Genomic DNA, 19,485 nt, shown 5'->3' on the forward strand with positions numbered 1-19,485 from the left:
CTCTACAAGATGTCCATTGTGGTACCACCTTGGAATTATTCTGTGTTAATAACTATATAATTAGTGGTGAACTAATGGATAGACCACAGCATCATGCATATTGTGTCTTGTACGACTTCAATATGACCAACATATCTAACGGTGACAAAGATCTCCCATTAGCTAATGAACTGTGCTAGAAGTCTATGTCACAAGTAAGTGCTGCAAATAGGTTTGAAAAGGATATTTAATATAGTATTATAAAAAAAATTCTGTTGCAAATTGACCAGTAACAAAACAATGTTGGAGAGGATAAAGTTTTGTGAGACAATAGTGATTCTGTTTAACAGATTTCTAAACAAATATTTAAAACTTAAATACTAAGTACCATTCAGTTTGGAGCTCTTATTTGTATTCTAATATTAACACAACGGTGAAACTGCAGTGTTACCTGCTGGGAGAAGTTAACCAAATGAAACACCTACCATAAACCAGGAGATCATTGCTAAATATCCTTAAGCCTGCACAGTAAAACATAAAACAGTCTGGTGTATGAAGGAGAATGAACTGATAATGTGAATAGTATCCACACTGTTCATTATCAGGGTGAGCCCAACAGATTGTAACAAGCAATTTAGTAAACAACTGCATTCATATTTTTCGATAATGGGTAAAGAAAAGAGCTTGGCGCAGTTAGAGAAAGAAATTATGTACAATAATTTTCAAATTCTAAAGAAGGTGGAATTCTAAGTTAATTTTAAGTTGATCTTGCAGTGAGTACTTCTCAAGTACAGTGACTACCACTGAATTTTTTGTTAAGTTCTGATAAAGCTCACTTCAAAGTGTACAACAGCCCAACAATAGATTCATGATAAGAATTAAGTATTTAACCTAATTCCAGAACCGATGGTTTTATATATAAAACAGTGTCATATAAGTATCAAAATACAGAATTCAATTTTGTCATTTAATCTGAAGCAGGAATATTTTGATATTTATACCTGAAGCTCTCTTGCTACAGCAAACAAGGCTCGCACTAGCTTTTCTCCTTCTCCAACATATTTAGAAGTGAGGCTTGCAGCACTGATGCTGAAAAATGTTGCACTGCATTCATTGGCAACAGCTCGAGCTAGAAGTGTTTTCCCATTGCCTGGAGGCCCAAATAACAACAGACCTCGAGCTGGAGTGCGCAGTCCAGTGAACAATTCTGGCCTCAGTGAGGGAAGAATGACCATTTCCTGCAAAGCCTGCTTTGCCACCTGTTGACAATGCAGAAAAAAGTGTTATTTTGAAAATCTATGATAATATAAACTTGACACATGCAATTCATTGAGCAAAAATATGACTGTAAACTGTCTCAATCTAGAAATATATTTTACTCTCTGCTGAGAAAAATACTTACAAAGTATTGACAGGAGCAAAGTATGCAATGAAGACATACAAAATACCTATTTAATATTCTTCTTCTTCTTCTTCACTTTTGGCCATCTAGGGACTTTGTGAAGTAATTTCCATCTTTCCAGTATTTCTTCATTCTCTCTGTGTGTTCTTTTCTGCTTTCATCTGCCCATACCCTGATGTGCTTTCTGACCTTTTTCTGGAAATACCTTAGCTTCCTAATCCTTTTTTGAGAAACTTGGCCTTTCTAGAATTGCTGCTTTTGTAACTAGTATGCCTTTCCGGGTTCATTTGAACCGAAAGATCATCAAATGAAATTCTCCTTTTTCCTCTGACAGCACCAGATAGTGAGAGTAGATTTCTTCACTACTTCTTCTCATTCACATACTGCCAACTTTGCTCGGACCACGTATTTCCTTTTTCTCCAACTCCTAGGTTTCTCCCTTTTCGCTGAGGGCTGAACATTCCACTGCACAGAGGCAGTGTCGTAGGGTTAGTTTTTGTTTTACTATGAGTGATTTTTTTTATTGTAATTTCCTTTGCTAATTGATAAGAAATTTCCATTTTCTGGACACTGTTTCTGTTAAAACATAATTGAATAACAATGATGAGAGGCCTCAGCTTGCCTTACACCAGTTTTTGTTTCAAATTTTCCCAAGGAATTTCATTTAACACTTTTGTTTTTGTAAATGTTTCCTTAACTATTTCCACAGTTCCTCTGTCTTTACCAAATTCTTCAAATGTATAGAATGTTTCTTTGACTACACAGTCTTAGGCTTTCTTGAAGTCTACCAAGGTTATGAAAAGATCTTTCCTTCTTTGACAATAATTCCTTACAATCACTTTCTAGCCCTCCCTTGTTATTCACTGAGCTGATTGCATGATCGCTCTTCCAAACGATTTGATGGGTCTTTGAGAAGATTTTATATGCAACAGCCACTAAACAGGTTCCTCTGTAAGTGTTTATGTCTACCGTATTTCCTTTCTTGTGTAAAGGAAGTAAGAGTGCATTTTTTCATTCTTCTGGGACATTCTGTTTCCCTGATCTCTGAAAAACTTAAAATCATGTAATCGCTGGCATTTTTTCACATTTCCATCACAACTGAATCATTTCCAGAAGCCTTGTTACTTTTCAGTGCTTTAATTATATTCTGAATTTCTGTATTATCTGGTGGTTTTGAATTTAGAAAAAAACATTTTCAGATTCTACTTTGTCAAAAGGTATCAATGGTTTCTTGCAATAGAAGAGTTTCTTAATCTTCTCAGCTAATAATCCGCAGTTTTCTGTATTATTAATGCCAAGTTAGCTGCTTTCTTTTTTTAAAAGATAAGACTTAACAGTCCATACTTCACTAATTTAGTTTTTAAAATTTCTTGTGTTGTTTTTCTTTTTAAGCTGCCCTGAATATCATGTAGAACATAATTTTCGAAATTTCTCTTAGCAGATCCCAAATCTCTTTGTCATTTGATTGCTTTGCTTTATGAATTCCAAATAATGAACTTATTTCTTTGTGGAATGCCGTCTTTTCCATGCTCTCAATCTTTACAGTCTTCAGTCCACCACCCATGTTTCTTGTTCTTTTCCATTGGGGTTTTTACATGGCAGCATCTATTATTCTGGCACTGTCATATTTCCCATCTATAGTTTGCAAGTTGTTTAATTTGTCATGGAAAGTACGTAATTTCTTTTTGTCAGTTTTAAATGTTTTATTTCTTTGGCTCCTATACTTGCATTTGGGTATCAATTTTAACTTAACTGTCGTCAAGTAGTAGTTTGTTTCAATATTTTCTCCTTTCTTCCCCTTGATGTGCACCATTTCTTTAATGTTCCTATTTGAAATCCTAACATGATCAATTTGGAGCTCTCCTAAATCTGTACCTGGTGATCTCCAAGCTTTATTTCTTTCCTGGGGAACTTTCTGGGATATGTGGATGTCAGTTTTAAGTTAAAGTTTTGCAACAGACAATCTTTCACTATTTCTGTTGGTTCTTTTATGTGCTGGGTAGTCTCACAACTTTTCAAAATTCTTTCCCTTTCCCTATTTGAGCTTTAAACTCCCCAAATAATATTTTTCCCGTTTTCATTTGGGATTTTGGATACTTCAATTTGTAAAGTTTCCCAAAAATATTCCACTTTATCTGGATTCTTTTTATTGTCTTTATTTATGGGAGCATGGCAGTTAATCAGCATGTAATTTTTGCTTCCACACTGCTATAATAGAAGTGCCAGTCTCTCTGACAGAGAATAAAAATTTGTCACAGAGTCCATCATTTAACAACTAATGGCAAATGCCATTCATAGATGTGGAATACATTGTTGGTAACTATTTACTAGTTTACCTTTAAAGATGTGATGGTTCTTGTATTCCACAGTTTTGTCATCTGAGAACAGTGTTTCCTGTAATGGCAAAACTGATATTGTTTGTTCATCTAAAGCTTTTGACAGCTGTTTTATTTTTCCAGTTTTTAAAAAGTAATGTGTGTTCAGTGTTCCAAGAAGGCATTCCTTTTTGGGTCCGAATTTTGATGAGGTTTTCAGAATGCCCAGAATCACTTATGCATGTAGATTTGGGCCCATTAGAATCTGCAGAACAAACTGTATTGCCTAAAGTGATAGGGGATCATCTTTTCAGGACACCTCCTGGATTAATTCTTTCCTGAGATGTTTCTATCACACATTCAGAAATTGGTTGAAATTCAAAAGGGAGAAATTAATTCCTATTTATTATTATTATTATTATTATTATTATTATTAGCGAATGTCCCCATAAGAGAACGATAAGCAGGTGATATATCAATATTTCTTTAGGTTCTTCTTGTTTTGCCAATATTTCTTCATTTTCTCCCCAAAGGCCTTCTTCCTTTCTTCAGTCCACTTTGGTCGGTATGGTTTTGGTGCCGTCTCTGAAGTAAACTTCCACTTGTCAACTTTTCTTCTGAATGTATCCCTGTCTGATGCGTCTGTTATGTCAATTTTTGCTTTTGTCAAATCCTTCTTAACTTCAGTTACCCAGGGTATTGTTGCTTTAAGTGATGTCACATAGTCCAATAGACATTTAGTTAACCTGTTTCCAGGTAATCTGTGTAGGTGTCCATAAAATTTCATTCGTCTCTTTCTGATGTCACTTTCAATATTTGATAGTTTTTCAGTTGTTTTGATGGTCTGCAGTCTGTATCCATCTTGTGTGTATCGTGGTCCCAGAATTTTCGCAATAATTTTTCTCTCTATTTTCTTAATATCTTGTAAATCTAGTTTTCTATTCAGTGAGAGCGTTTCAATTATTATTATTATTATTATTATTATTATTATTATTATTATTATTATTATTATTATTATTATTATTATTTATTTCTTATCTCAGGCGTTATGTCTGGACAGAAGTAGAAAGTGATGCGGACCTTGATCAAGCGTGACTTCCTTTTAACTGTATGGTATATGTTATATTGCATTTAGGAACTTTCGGGTGATTGAACATGTATCAATAATTATGGATTTCTGTAGTTGGATATATAAGTTTGGATGTAGCTGTATTGCATTGATGTACTGGTGGATAGTGTGTGGTATGACTCCTGTAGTTGATAGTATAATTGGTATAATGTCAACTTTACCCTGATGCCACATATCCTTGACTTCCTCAGCCAGTTGGATGTATTTTTTCAATTTTTTCTCCTGTTTTCTTTTGTATATTTGTTCCATTGGGTATGGATATTTCAATTAGTTGTGTTAATTTCTTCTTTTTATTGGTGAGTATGATGTCAGGCTTGTTATGTGGTGTTGTTTTATCTGTTATAATGGTTCTGTTCCAGTATAATTTGTATTCATCATTCTCCAGTACATTTTGTGGTGCATACTTGTATGTGGGAACGTGTTGTTTTATAAGTTTATGTTGTAAGGCAAGCTGTTGATGCATTATTTTTGCTACAGTGTCATGTCTTCTGGGGTATTCTGTATTTGCTAGTATTGTACATCCGCTTGTGATGTGATCTACTGTTTCTATTTGTTGTTTGCAAAGTCTGCATTTATCTGTTGTGGTATTGGGATCTTTAATAATATGCTTGCTGTAATATCTGGTGTTTATTGTTTGATCCTGTATTGCAATCATGAATCCTTCCGTCTCACTGTATATATTGCCTTTTCTTAGCCATGTGTAGGATGCATCTTCATCGATGTGTGGCTTTGTTAGATGATACAGGTGCTTGCCATGTAGTGTTTTCTTTTTCCAATTTACTTTCTTCATATCTGTTGATGTTATGTGATCTAAAGGGTTGTAGAAGTGGTTATGAAATTGCAGTGGTGTAGCCGATGTATTTATATGAGTGATTGCTTTGTGTATTTTGCTAGTTTCTGCTCGTTCTAGGAAGAATTTTCTTAAATTGTCTACCTGTCCATAATGTAGTAAATAAAATAGAAAGAAACTTCCACATGGGAAAAATATATTAAAAACAAAGATTCCAAGACTTACCAAGTGGGAAAGCACCGGCAGACGTGTGCGTGTGTGTGCGTGTGCGTGTGCGTGTGCGAGTGTACACCTGTCCTTTTTTTTCCCCCCTAAGGGAAGTCTTTCCGCTCCCGGGATTGGAATGACTCCTTACCCTCTCCCTTAAAACCCACATCCTTTCGTCTTTCCCTCTCTTTCCTGAAGAAGCAACCACCGGTTGCGAAAGCTAGTAATTCTGTGTGTGTGTGTGAGTTTTGTTCATTGTGGCTGTCTGCCGGCGCTTTCCTGCTTGCTAAGTCTTGGAATCTTTGTTTTTAATATGTCCATAATGTAGGTTTTTTTATGTCGATAAATCCCCTTCCTCCTTCCTTTCTGCTTAATGTGAATCTTTCTGTTGCTGAATGTATGTGATTTATTCTATATTTGTGGCATTGTGATCGACTAAGTGTACTGAGTGCTTCTAGGTCTGTGTTGCTCCATTTCACTACTCCTAGTGAGTAGGTCAATATTGATATCGCATAAGTATTTATAGCTTGTTTGTTTCTTGCTGTCAATTCTGTTTTCAGTATTTTTGTTAGTCTTTGTCTATATTTTTCTTTTAATTCTTGTTTAATATTTGTATTATCTATTCCTATTTTTTGTCTGTATCCTAGATATTTATAGGTATCTGTTTTTTCCATCGCTTCTATGCAGTCGCTGTGGTTATCCAATATGTAATCTTCTTGTTTAGTGCGTTTTCCCTTGACTATGCTATTTTTCTTACATTTGTCTGTTCCAAAAGCCATATTTATATCATTGCTGAATATTTCTGTTATCTTTAGTAATTGGTTGAGTTGTTGATTTGTTGCTGCCAGTAGTTTTAGATCATCCATGTATAGCAAATGTGTGATTTGGTGTGGGTATGTTCCAGTAATATTGTATCCATAATTTGTATTATTTAGCATGTTGGATAGTGGGTTCAGAGCAAGGCAGAACCAGAAAGGACTTAATGAGTCTCCTTGGTATATTCCACACTTAATCTGTATTGGCTGTGATGTGATATTATTTGAATTTGTTTGGATATTATTATTATTATTATTATTATTATTATTATTATTATTATTAATCTGAATCTACTTTTGAAAAATTGCAGTTTATATATTTTTTATAACAAAACAATTTCCAACATACTGAAATGACAAAAAAAGAAAGAGAAAGAAAAAAAAAAAAAGAAATGAGACACAAAGAAAAAAATTCAGGCTACAAAAGTTTGACTGAAATTTTTAATCATCATTCTTTATCACAATTTAAATATCCAAAAAACAACTCATCAATAAAAAAGAGAAGAGAAAGACTTCCTGAAGACACAATTTCTTATGTACCGGTACATAATTTTAAAAAAAAAGGAAATTTTAGTTCAGAACGTTTGTCTTACCTCTTGACCAGCAATATCTTCCCACTGGACGGATGTACCACCTTCTAAAATTTCATCAAGCACTATCTGTGCTAATTTAGGGTCAACACCCTTCAGGGATTGGGGTGGTGTTTTACGTGATGGAGTACTCTTTCCACCTGATGGGCCGCTACCACTTCCACTGTATCGTCGCACTGGTGAGCTACTTGGACCCTATATTTCAAATAATGAAAGAACATCCTCATAAAATTCAATCATATGACTGTATCACCAACTTCTTTTCCTGAAATTAAGAAAATTATACATTGTCTCCAAGACAAAAGCTCATTTAGTTTTTATGGTGTTTCCAATGCAATACTAAAGATTTGTTCCCATATAATACGTTCAGTCTTATCTGATATATGTTGTGCATCACTAACTAAAGGCATTTTTCTAGGAAGACTGATATATGCCAGTGTTAAACTCCTCTTTAACACTTTCAGACCCTCTGGCTACTATTGTGCACATTAATAGTTAGCTGCAACAGAAATATCTTTACTCAATGGAAATGTCATATACAGTCTGTGAATGTTCAATTTTTTCTACATGGACAAGCACCCCCAACTGTTGAGCATCACTGTAAAAACATGAACAAGTGAATGTAGCAGTGCACAGCAGTCTGAGACCACCATAATTCACGGAAGTTGTTGGTTAGTTATATTCTACTTTATAACTGAATGTTAATATTGTTATTTTGCATGGTAATTGTTAAATTATTAGTACCGATATGTTTCATTGCTGATATTCTCCAAAACTTTTGAGAAGGTGATTTATTATTTCAATAGAGTTGCATTACTGATAATGTCATTTACAAGTTCACTCACCAAATTTTACAATAATTAAATAATAAAATAGAACCAGTTGGTATTTTCTGTGACTGCCTAAGGCATATGACTGAGCAAATCACACTATTCTCATATACAAATCAGTGTATTATGGGACTGATGATACAGCCAACAGATGGGTAATGTTATATCCAACAAAAAGAATGCAGAAGGTTGTACTTAATAATACAATCAATATAGTCTGGGGGATAATTCTGAATGGGGAGCTATCACGTATGGGGCTCCCAAGGCTCAATCTCAGTTACACTATTGTTCCTCATGTATGTAAATGATCTATCGTCTAATATACAACAAGCAGAATTAGTTCTTTTTGCAGTTGACACTACTGTTGTAATCAATCCAAGGCTACATAAAGAAACAGAAGAAATGGTATACAAAGATCTTCACTGATAGTTTTTTTGTGAATGGTCTCGCCCTTAGTTTCAAAAACACACGACATATTCAATTCTGCACATCTAGAAGTACTACGTCAATGAGAAGTGCAGCACTTGGAGAGGATATAATAAATACAGTGGAAACTTAGTTCAACCACATTCGCTCACTGCAAAGCTTGGGAAGAGAGAAATCAGTAATTTGACATTTTACGCATATTTTCATTCGATAATGTCGTACGGAATAATGTTCTCGGGTAACTTATATTTAAGAAAGAAGACTTTGTTGCTCAAAAACAGACTGTAAGAATGTTATGTGGTGCTCACCCACGATCATCTTGTAGACATGCTTAAGATGTGACAATAGTCAACTGACTGTATCAGTTAGGTTGTTTGAATGTTTGCTTCCTTTATGAAGCCATTAAAATGCACTTTTTGAATGATCGACTGCAGTGCCACGTTAATCAATACCAAGTTACAATTTCTACACCACTTGTGGTGCACACTGATTAAGAATCTGTGACCTCTGAAGTCAAGGTGCTGATGTTGAAGAAAATCTTCCCGTATATTATGGTAAGCATTTTCATCAAAGCAAAATTTATATAAATATATTCAAACAAGGTGAGGCACAATTGATACTTGCACAAGTGAAACAGCTATTGCACTGCTGAAAGATAACATCAGACGTATCTACTGGTTTCACCAAAATGAAGGTTTCACTCTGTAGCAGACTCTAAGCTGTAATAAAAGTCCTGGCAGATAGTGTGTGTCAGATCAGAGCTCAAACTCATACACATGCCTTTTATAGACCTGTGCTTTAAGAACTGAGCCATCTAAGCACATTGCCCAGACCACTGTCATCTCTATCCTCCTGGTCCTGAGTCCCGATCTGGCATATAACTAACAACACAAACTGAAATTGATTCTGCCCGACAACTCCTCATACTCGATAGAAGAATTTCATATTCCATTTGTTATAGTTGTAGTTATAGTTGTAAACTGACTAAGCCATCCCACATCTCAGCAGGAGACCACAATTATAATCCATCATACATGTAAATACAGTTATCAGCATAGCATAGGCAGAAAAAAAGCTGATCCACAATGTTTCACTTTGCTGTTGGCCATACAACATAAAGTCACAATTAAGAATCAAATTCAACGGTATACAAAGCAATTTATTTCTTTAAGTTGTATACTTACTGAAAGTTGTCTTTTGACAACAGGTGGTGTGGACTGAGGCTTCCCAGGTCTTGATGAACCTAATGATGTCTGTGAACGTGACCCCATACTTCTGGGTAACGTCTGACTCTTACTAGCCGAAGACCCAATTGTCCTCCGTGCAGGTATGGTGAGCTTCCGCCCGAGAGCTGTAACACAGTTTAAGCTTTCTTGAGCAGCGATATCCATTACTTCATTTCTTCCTCTTGTCTTTCATTGTAAATTGTTAACTTGAGTATAAAACAAATACAAAATAAAATTACTATAAAAAATATGAATGACAAAATCATCAATCTCAAAACTCATTCAATAAACCTATTTTTAATGATTTAGGTGCAAAATCGCAGCTACCAACAAATCAAATCTCAATAAAACTAAAGTTGGAGGGGGCTGGGGTAACATCCATCAGACTTTTGAAGATGACAATCTAAACACCAGTAATTACTCATTGACTTAAAAACAGATAACCAGAAAAACAAGAGTGACGGTGAGAAGCTTGTAGCATTAGAACTGTTGTTGTCTTACCTCATTTTAATTCTACTTCAGTTAACCCAATTCAATAAGTCATTTACACAAATCTTTAACACAAAAATTGTCAACACAAAATTTTATTTTCACTGATAGCACATTTTGCTACAAAGATATGATAAACAGAATAACAGCATAAAAATATCATTCGAATTTAGACCAGAACTGCATGCTATGGATATGGAAAGAGCCAATAATGGTGTGGGGGTGCTCACTGTAGGTATGGATCAGACGTGGGTATGTGATAAATATGGAACTGGCAAGCATTAGTTTCATTCTCTAGCAAATGTTTCTCAAAAGAAAAGAAAAAAAACGAGTACAAAGTGCAGCCACTTGTTGCACAAAGCATTATTATTCATTTTCTCATCAAAGAGGATATCAAACTTGGTAAAATTCTGGATAGACTCTGACTACAAGGTGAAGTGTTTCAATTGCTGTAACAATTTTGCCATGACCATGATGATGTATCAACCAAACCTCACAAACAGCAATGATAGTTGGGTGTCACTAATGTTAACATAATTGCAATTTGCAAGTATGTAGACGGTGACCAATTTTTAACTTTACCTGAGTTTCCTCATAGGAGGTGTTGAAACCACTCATTTTATTGTAACAGTAATCACAAGAAGCAAGTGATGTGGCTCCCACATATTGCCTCAGTCCGGCACAAAAAACAGCTATTCACAGCTTTTGAATTAAGCCCAATATGTGAAGGTAATTGCTCCACTTGCTCAGTATTCAAATTTAGATAGCTACTTTCATCTTTTCCCATCCTCTGCTCTGTTTACAGTTCAGACAGCAGCAAAAGTTATTCACAAATTCCCTTTTTTATAGCTGTAGTCCTATGATGTATTCCTTAAATTTTGTTCCCTTCCACTTACTAACATTACATGTGCTTCAAAGGCAGAGTGTTACCATACAAACACTATTATAAACAATAGTAGACTACCTATATCGTGCTATTGCAGTATCGAAAGCTGCTTAACAATATTTGTTTGCATAAGATTAACAACTACCAAACAAAAATAACTGCACCAGCAAATACAGTGTTCAGTTGTTTCTCATCTATTCTTATGAAAAGCTTTGATAGTCGTGTTTCAGCATCTCAATCTGCTATTTTACTCCAACCATCTCCAAGTAATTGTGGTCTACCTGTAGGATGAGTGTATCATTGCATTGCCTGTACTTTCTGTTTCCTTCACCAATGTTTAACAAGCATTTCTTGGAAAGCTCCAGTCATAAGTCTCCAAGTTATATTGCCATAGCTAAATTTAATCACCAAGCACAACGGTGAACAACAAATTTAGGCAGCATAAATTAGGTATCTGTTGAGTGTGTGTGTTACCTTTCTGAGATACATGTAATGTGCATAATACCAGGTGATTATAATTAAACATTCCCTATTTATCACGTTATAATGCAGAAAATAATTACCATACAAGCACCAAACTTGGTAGCATTAATGTCGAGGATGTGAGGAAGAGAAATAAGGCAGAATCAATTCAATTGAAACACTTTTCATGTGCTACTATGGTGCTCATACTATTAAATACCCGTGCCACTCTTGCTAAAAAAAAATGGGCTCAATATGGCACCCATCAGTGTCCAGAAGAGTCGGAAAACGCAGGATTGCATTCCGCACAGCAGAAGAAAGCACTGTCCGTAGATATGCTGGCTACCTATCTTGATATACTCAGTTTCAGATCAGTACATGTGTGAATGTTCCCCTGGTACACCATGTCCTTCAGGTAGCCCCACAACCAGAAATCACAGGGAGCGAGATCACATGATCATGCTAGCCAAGCATTTGGAAACGATCAGCCAATATTTCTATCATTTTCAAAAGTATTTTGGAGAAACAGGTGAATTTCACGAGCGATGGGGCCCCAACTGGCATGAAAACTGTTGAGTTCCATGTGCCTGTCTCCTGTAGGGTGGGTATGACATGTTGGTGAAGCACATCACAGCAATTGGACAGTCACACTGTACATATGTGGTCCTTGAGCACCAACCTGTTCAAAAAAGAATAGATTAATGTTGAATGTAACCATGAAGCCACAACATACGGTGACATGTTCACCATATGGAGTATCTCCATGCACAGTGACTAGAGGCGAGGATACCCGAACTCAGCAAGTTTGTGTTCCCCTCACGTGTCAGAGAAAAATTAGTTCTGTCTGTTCAAAGGATAGTCATCAACTTCAACCCTCACGAGAATGTGGAGAGTTGTGCATCATACATTGCAATCTGCTATGTGATATGGATCTTGTACGGATACCATTTGAGAATGGTTTGAAGCACCTTCCGTTCAGTGTGCCACAGGATGTTCAACTGTCATGATACAGTATGTGCATTGCCTGACGATTGGGAATTGCACACAGCGTTGTTTGCCATAGCAACAGCAATTGCATCGACCACCTGTGGTGCAACTGGTAGACGGCCTCTTCCCAGAGTGACACCCAGTTCTCCATTTGATTCAAACTACTACATTACGTTCCGCACAGAGGGTGGAGAAAAAGGACCCTTCTGTAATCCTCTCAGTTGACAGTACTCTCAAACTGCATCTACAGCATTACTGTTGTTTTGATAATAGAGCTTCACTAATAATGCCCTGCTTCTTTTGTCCAAGCTCATGTTGACATGCCAACAAGTGCACTGTGACTGGTCAGATGTGGGAAACTTACAATCACGATGACTGATCACGGCACCTGGTGGCCATAGTTAGAACTTGGCGGTGGTGCTGTGACGCTTGAAAATCATGCAACCCATACTCTGGACATTAATGCTACCTAGTTTGGTACTTGTATGGTAATTATTTTCCAAGTTATAAAGTTTTAATTAGGGAAAGTTTAATTATAGCTACCCTATCTCTGGGGCAAGCCAGTCCCAAAAATTCACAAGTGGTGCAAGATAATGCAGATGTCCTCTTCAAACACTAACTGACTGAAGGGGCAGTCACTGTGTGTGGCAGAAACATTTTCCATCTTTGGAGGATTCCTTCAGTGCCTGAACTAATTGAACCAATAACAGCTCATAGTAACAGAATGAGAATAATCACCACATTCCAAATCAAATTCACACTTGGATTATTTTTTTTTTTTTTTTTTTCTTCCTTTTTTTTCCCCTTTGCTGGCGGGGTGTTGGGGGCACAGGGAGACTGCACTGAAATGCTACCATTTCACCTTCGTTGCGGACAGGAACTAAATGCCAGGGCAATACAATAATTTCACTTATTCTAAATAAGCTGACATTGATGATGCTTGCAACAGTAGATGGAATTGCGTATACTTATTGAGAGTCTTTTTTTGGAAATCAGACAATGAACCACAACTCAGTTTTTTTTGCATTACCAGTTCCAGAGTTCATGTTTCAACAAATTTCCTATTGCTGCCTTCTTGTGTTTTGATCTTCATGTCTGCCAGCTTCCCTTCAATCTACATTCCTTAGCATACCTTTCCACAAAATTCAGGGGTTCAGATTGCATTTTCCAGTACTTAGCCATTGTCTACATTAAAGGAAGGTTATATCTGATGTAATCCAAGAGATGCATTATTAGACACACACTTTTCTGATTGTACACTGAGTCGACAAAAGTCACGGAACACCCCCTAACATAGTGTCGGACATTGTTTCGCCCAGCATCGTGCACCAGCTCGACATGGCATCAATTCAACAAGTTGTTGGTGGTCCTCTGCAGAAATACTGAGGCGTGCTTCCTCTATAGCCGTCCATAATTGTAAAAGTGTTGCTGGTGCAGGATTTTTGTGTATGAACTGGTCTCTCGATTGTGTCTCATAAATGTTTGATAGAATTCATTTCAGGCGATCTGGATAACCAACTCATTCGCCCAAATTGTCCAGAATGATTTTCAAATCAATCGCAAGCAGTTGTTGCCCAGTGACATGATGCATTGTTGTCCTTAAAAATTCCGTTGTTTTTTGGGAACAACTAGCTGAACATAAACATTTACAGTCAATGATCAGTCCAATTGGACCAGAGGACACAGTCTATTTGATGTAAACAAAAAGACCATATCATACCACCAGCTTGCACAATGCCTTGTTGACAACTTACATCCTTGGCTTCATGAGGTCTGCACCACACTGTAAAACTATCAGCTCTTACTAAATGAAATCTGGACTCATCCAACCCTAGGCTACAGTTTTCCAGTCCTCTAGGGTCCATCCGATATGGTCACAGGAACCGGAGAGGCAATGTCGTGCCGCTAGCAAAGGCACCCGCGTTGGGTTATCTACTGCCATAGCCCATTAATGCCAAATTTCATCGCACTGTCATAAGTGATACATTCACTGTATGCACCACATTCATTTCTGCAGTTATTTCATGTAGTGTTGCTTGTCTAATAGCACTGACAACTCTACACAAATGCTGTTGCTCTCTGTCACAAGTGGAGGCCGTCAGCCACTGCACTGTCCATGGTGAGAGGTAATGCCTGAAATTTAGTATTCTCGGCACACTCTTCACACTGTGGATCTTGGAATATTAAATTTCGTAAATTTCAGAAATGAAATGTCCCATGCATCAAGCTCCAGCTACCATTTCAAAATCTATTAATTCCTGTTGTGCAGTCATAATCACATCACAAATCCTTTCACATGAATCACCCGAGTATAAACAACAGTTCCACCAATGCACTAGCTCTTTTATTACTTTTTTTTACATGATACCACCATTATCTGTATATGCACATATTGCTATCCCATGACTCTTCTCACCTCAATGTAGATCCTTTTTAAGAAGACGACAAGTGGATAAAATCTCCTCGGTCTTCCAGACACGTCAACTGGTTACACATCCATGACCTTTTTGCCGATTGCTGCGGTACTGGTTATGACTTCATCAGGACTCAGTTCACCAACATATAAGGCAATGTTTCCCTCTCATGTGCTGCATCAGCTTTAACCTCAATATGGTCAGGTTCCACAGTGTGTTCTGCACTAATAAGAATGAAAATGATTTGCTGCTTTCATAGTTTTTGTCTCTATAGTTTCTTTAATTATGTTATCCAAGAAAATATTAGACTTCACGACAGCAGAGGTGCCTGCAACTAAGCTACCCAGAGAAATTTGTGGTAGGTAAACATGCATTTGAAAATGAATATAAAATGACATTCAATGACACCTCTATGATCACGAAGGCTAACAGATTTGGGATAGCCTAATAACAACAACGACACTATATAGATGAAAATGTGTTTTAACAAGATGCAGCTGAACATAGCGTGGAACATGACTATTGTGATGTTGAAGTCGACCTGGCTGTTGCAAGACAGAAACATTGTCTTATACAGTTGCTGACTGAGCACAGGAGATGCTACAACACGGCTGTGTAAGAATGAGGGCAGCAACCACATGACAGACAGTTACTTTCTGAAGGTAAGTATAGGACAGAATTCTCCCTCGCAATTTTAAAATCTGAGATTTGTCTTCCAGATTTTCCAGTTCTGCTGGAATCCCATTGAAAATTAAACCCTTGATGGTTAAGTAACTGTTATCGAAATAAAAATTCACCCTGCCTCCCTGCATGGTATTAAAAAAGTGAATGTCAAAGTTACTTTTGAATGACCATATAAACAACTTCAAGTCCCCTTACACAGCTATAAAAAGAATGGCAGAGTTACTTTGTAAAAATGACCTACATGCAGCACACATGAGAAGTTCTTTTACAGTTTAGCTTTACTCTATGTTGTTATAGACAAGTTTAATAATGACTGGAAGAGGGGAAAAAGCTATTCTCATCACACAGCTCTCTAGCAGAACTGAAAGGGCAGCCGGGCTTTATGCCCCCTCTAAAAGATAACTGATCATCAGAAGAGTCATGTACTCTCAATCAATAACAGACAGTTGACAAGTTTAGGATTGAATCCAAGATGTTGGTTCACAATTATGCGATTAAGGACTGACTCGTCGCTACCATCTCTTCACGCCTTGTTTGCAGAATAAAGCTGATCAGTATTTCTTGCACCACCATGATTTGAATCAGCTTTTTCACGAAAAGCATCAACACACAACCCGCATTAGATAATTAAGTTAAAGAGTCTGGGAATGTTTCCGCAGCCTTCAGAAACATTACTAAGTGGTGTGTTTAGGTGTGGCAAATCACAGTAAACATGTAGAGTAAACAAAAAAATTAAACCCAAACATATAGGGACACAAAACAAACATGCTTATATACGTCTAGTAAACACAAAAATAAACTTCCTGGATTTGCCAAGAAGGGACACTTCCTTGGTAATCTGATCTTGAAGTGTTAAACATACCTCTGTCGTATTCACCTGGCACCCATGTCACTAACTAATGATACATTTTCAAGTGTTTCATTTAGTAGTAGTGTAACCAGTAGTTCAGTAGTTAAGACATTCACATAAAATTATTAATGTTAGGGAAATTTATAAAATGTACAGGAAATATTTTTGCTGACCTGAGAAAAACAAAAGGTTTGTATCACATACAGAAAGAATGATAGACAGTGGTCAGTTATGGGTACGGATACTAGCACATAAATCTGTGATGGACATGTATTTATCAGAACACTGCATACAAACTGACACACCAAAACTGCATGCATAATGACTACGAATTGGTAAAAGACTGCAGCAAAATGGAAGTTTGGGTAACTGTGAAAAAAAATTAAAGCCTGAGTTATGAATTTTAATACAGATTGGAAGATGATGGTGATTGGAGAATTCAGTACAACTAGAATGTTCTGAAGGCAAAGCTTGCTTTTGCAGGTTAAAAAGTCAATGAAAGTCTACATCCAGTGCCATCTGAATGGCATGGTACATTCGCAGATAGCAGCGGACTTCTCCAAGAAGTGTGATACAGGCACTCAATCAGAATTATAATTTCTCCCAGACACAGCTCTGATTCTATACCTTACATGAGTTTTTACACTCTCATGCTGAATAGAGCACCGGCTAGCACAACTAGCTGTATCAACGAAGTAATGACTATTTATTGGTGATCAATGGGGAACCAAATGAGTACATTAATAACAAGCTGTGGATTTAACATCAGCCAAATCTACTCAGCCCAATCCAATTAACAAAATCATTTCCCATATTATATATAGCTTTATTTTACACTGCACATTATGATAGCAATGTGATCTTTTAGATCAGCAATTTTCTCTGTGTACCTAAATATGCATTTCAGCTTAGTCACTATCAACATTGGGCACCTACCATATCTGAACTATTCACTGTCAATATCAATATTAAGTGCAAATCATATCTGAACTAGCCAATACCTATTCAAAGGTTTTGTTACTTAATCAAATTAGTGCTATCTTACAACTAACTTGGGGACTAAACAATTAACAGTTTGCCATATTCCTTTTAAGAATGTGTTTCAATGCTCAATCACGTCTGTGTGTGGCATTATCCCTTGAGAAGAATTATCTAGTGATAGATTCAAGGTGACAAAATGTACCAATGAACAATAGAGTGCATTTTTATGATTATTCTGACTGGTTGTATCTGTCACAACTGACCACACAATGTGGCAACGTTGAATCATGCTCACTATTTCCAAATTCAATATTCATTGAAGAATAGCACATTCACTCATAACAGGACCAGCTGAGTGGGAATTTGGAAGGACAAACATTATGGTAAGTTAATTCACTGACAGCCTTGGTGCAAGATATCTTACCATTGTGATGATGCCAAGTCAATTTGTGAATTTCTTTTTTTAACCGGGTCATCTCAATTGATGTTCCCCTCTTTGAGGGGAGAGTGGTGAAACAGAAAAAACTACCTGCAGAAGTGGTACACGAAGTACTCTCCACCACACGATAAAGTGACCTACGAAGAGTAGCTCTAGATGTAGATATAGAGAAATCAGGATATGCTACAAAGTGAAAGATAAAAAAATTTCTGGTCAAATACAATTATATAATGCAATGGAGGAATATATTACCCAAGTGAACTTAACATGTAGGAAGAGTATAAATTTTGAAAAATCTTTCCCTTTCCTTCCTTCCCCAATTACTGATGAAAGAACACTTGCCAAAGCCTATAATTAAGCATAAAGACTATTCTGTTCCATGGTGGCAGATTGGTACAACAACGTTCTTATAAGCTGATTGTAAAAACAGTCGTATGTTGCAGATTTGTACTTTATTCATTATGTTTTTTGCCCAGGCAGGGCTTCATCAGATAATCTGTAACTACACAGGGAGAACAAAGTTATAAGTAACTGGCGTGGTCATATTCCATACGATCAAGACTATGTAACAGTGTAAGTGCAGAAAAGAGGTAAGTATGAAATCTTGGGTACTCACATTAAAATTAATGCCTTGTGCATCTTTCACTTTGAAATTTATGCCAACAGCAAACTTCTTATATATATATATATATATATATATATATATATATATATATATATATATATATATATATATATATATAAAACAGAAAGAAACTTCCACATGGGAAAAATATATTAAAAATAAAGATTCCAAGACTTACCAAGCGGGAAAGCGCCGGCAGACAGGCACATGAACAAAACACACAAACACACACACAAAATTACGAGCTTTCGCAACTGGCAGTTGCTTCGTCAGGAAGGAAGGAAGGAGAGGGAAAAATGAAAGGGTGTGGGTTTTAAGGGAGAGGGTAAGGAGTCATTCCAATCCCGGGAGCGGAAAGACTTCCCTTAGGGGAAAAAAAAGGACAGGTGTACACTCGCACACACACACACATATCCATCCGCACATACACAGACACAAGCAGACATATTTACAGGCAAAGAGTTAAGGGCAGAGATGTCAGTCGAGGCGGAAGTACAGAGGCAAAGAAGTTGTTGAAAGACAGGTGAGGTATGAGCGGCGGCAACTTGAAATTAGCGGAGGTTGAGGCCTGGCGGATATCGAGAAGAGAGGATATACTGAAGGGCGAGTTCCCATCTCCGGAGTTCGGATAGGTTGGTGTTGGTGGGAAGTATCCAGATAACTCGGACGGTGTAACACTGTGCTAAGATGTGCTGGCCGTGCATCAAGGCATGTTTAGCCACAGGGTGATCCTCATTACCAACAAACACTGTCTGCCTGTGTCCATTCATGCGAATGGACAGTTTGTTGCTGGTCATTCCCACATAGAAAGCATCACAGTGCAGGCAGGTCAGTTGGTAAATCACGTGGGTGCTTTCACATGTGGCTCTCCCTTTGATTGTGTACACCTTCCGGGTTACAGTCCTGTAACCCGGAAGGTGTACACAATCAAAGGGAGAGCCACATGTGAAAGCACCCAC

The 19,485-nt window shown here is 37.0% G+C and overlaps 1 protein-coding gene across 2 annotated transcripts in view; it reads right to left on the reverse strand.

Annotated features, from left to right (window-relative positions):
• LOC126338067 (spastin) overlaps positions 1-19,485 on the reverse strand; it is a 449,984-nt gene that overhangs the window by 30,944 nt on the left and 399,555 nt on the right. For both annotated transcript variants that reach the window (XM_050001523.1, XM_050001522.1), the window contains 3 exons: positions 9,668-9,834; positions 7,231-7,422; positions 981-1,238 (listed from right to left, as the gene is read on the reverse strand). In XM_050001523.1, the coding sequence (XP_049857480.1) occupies positions 981-1,238; positions 7,231-7,422; positions 9,668-9,834 (617 nt within the window). The remainder of the gene's footprint in view (positions 1-980; positions 1,239-7,230; positions 7,423-9,667; positions 9,835-19,485) is intronic.

Source organism: Schistocerca gregaria, chromosome 1 (assembly GCF_023897955.1).
Source record: "Schistocerca gregaria isolate iqSchGreg1 chromosome 1, iqSchGreg1.2, whole genome shotgun sequence".
Taxonomy (NCBI): domain Eukaryota; kingdom Metazoa; phylum Arthropoda; class Insecta; order Orthoptera; family Acrididae; genus Schistocerca; species Schistocerca gregaria.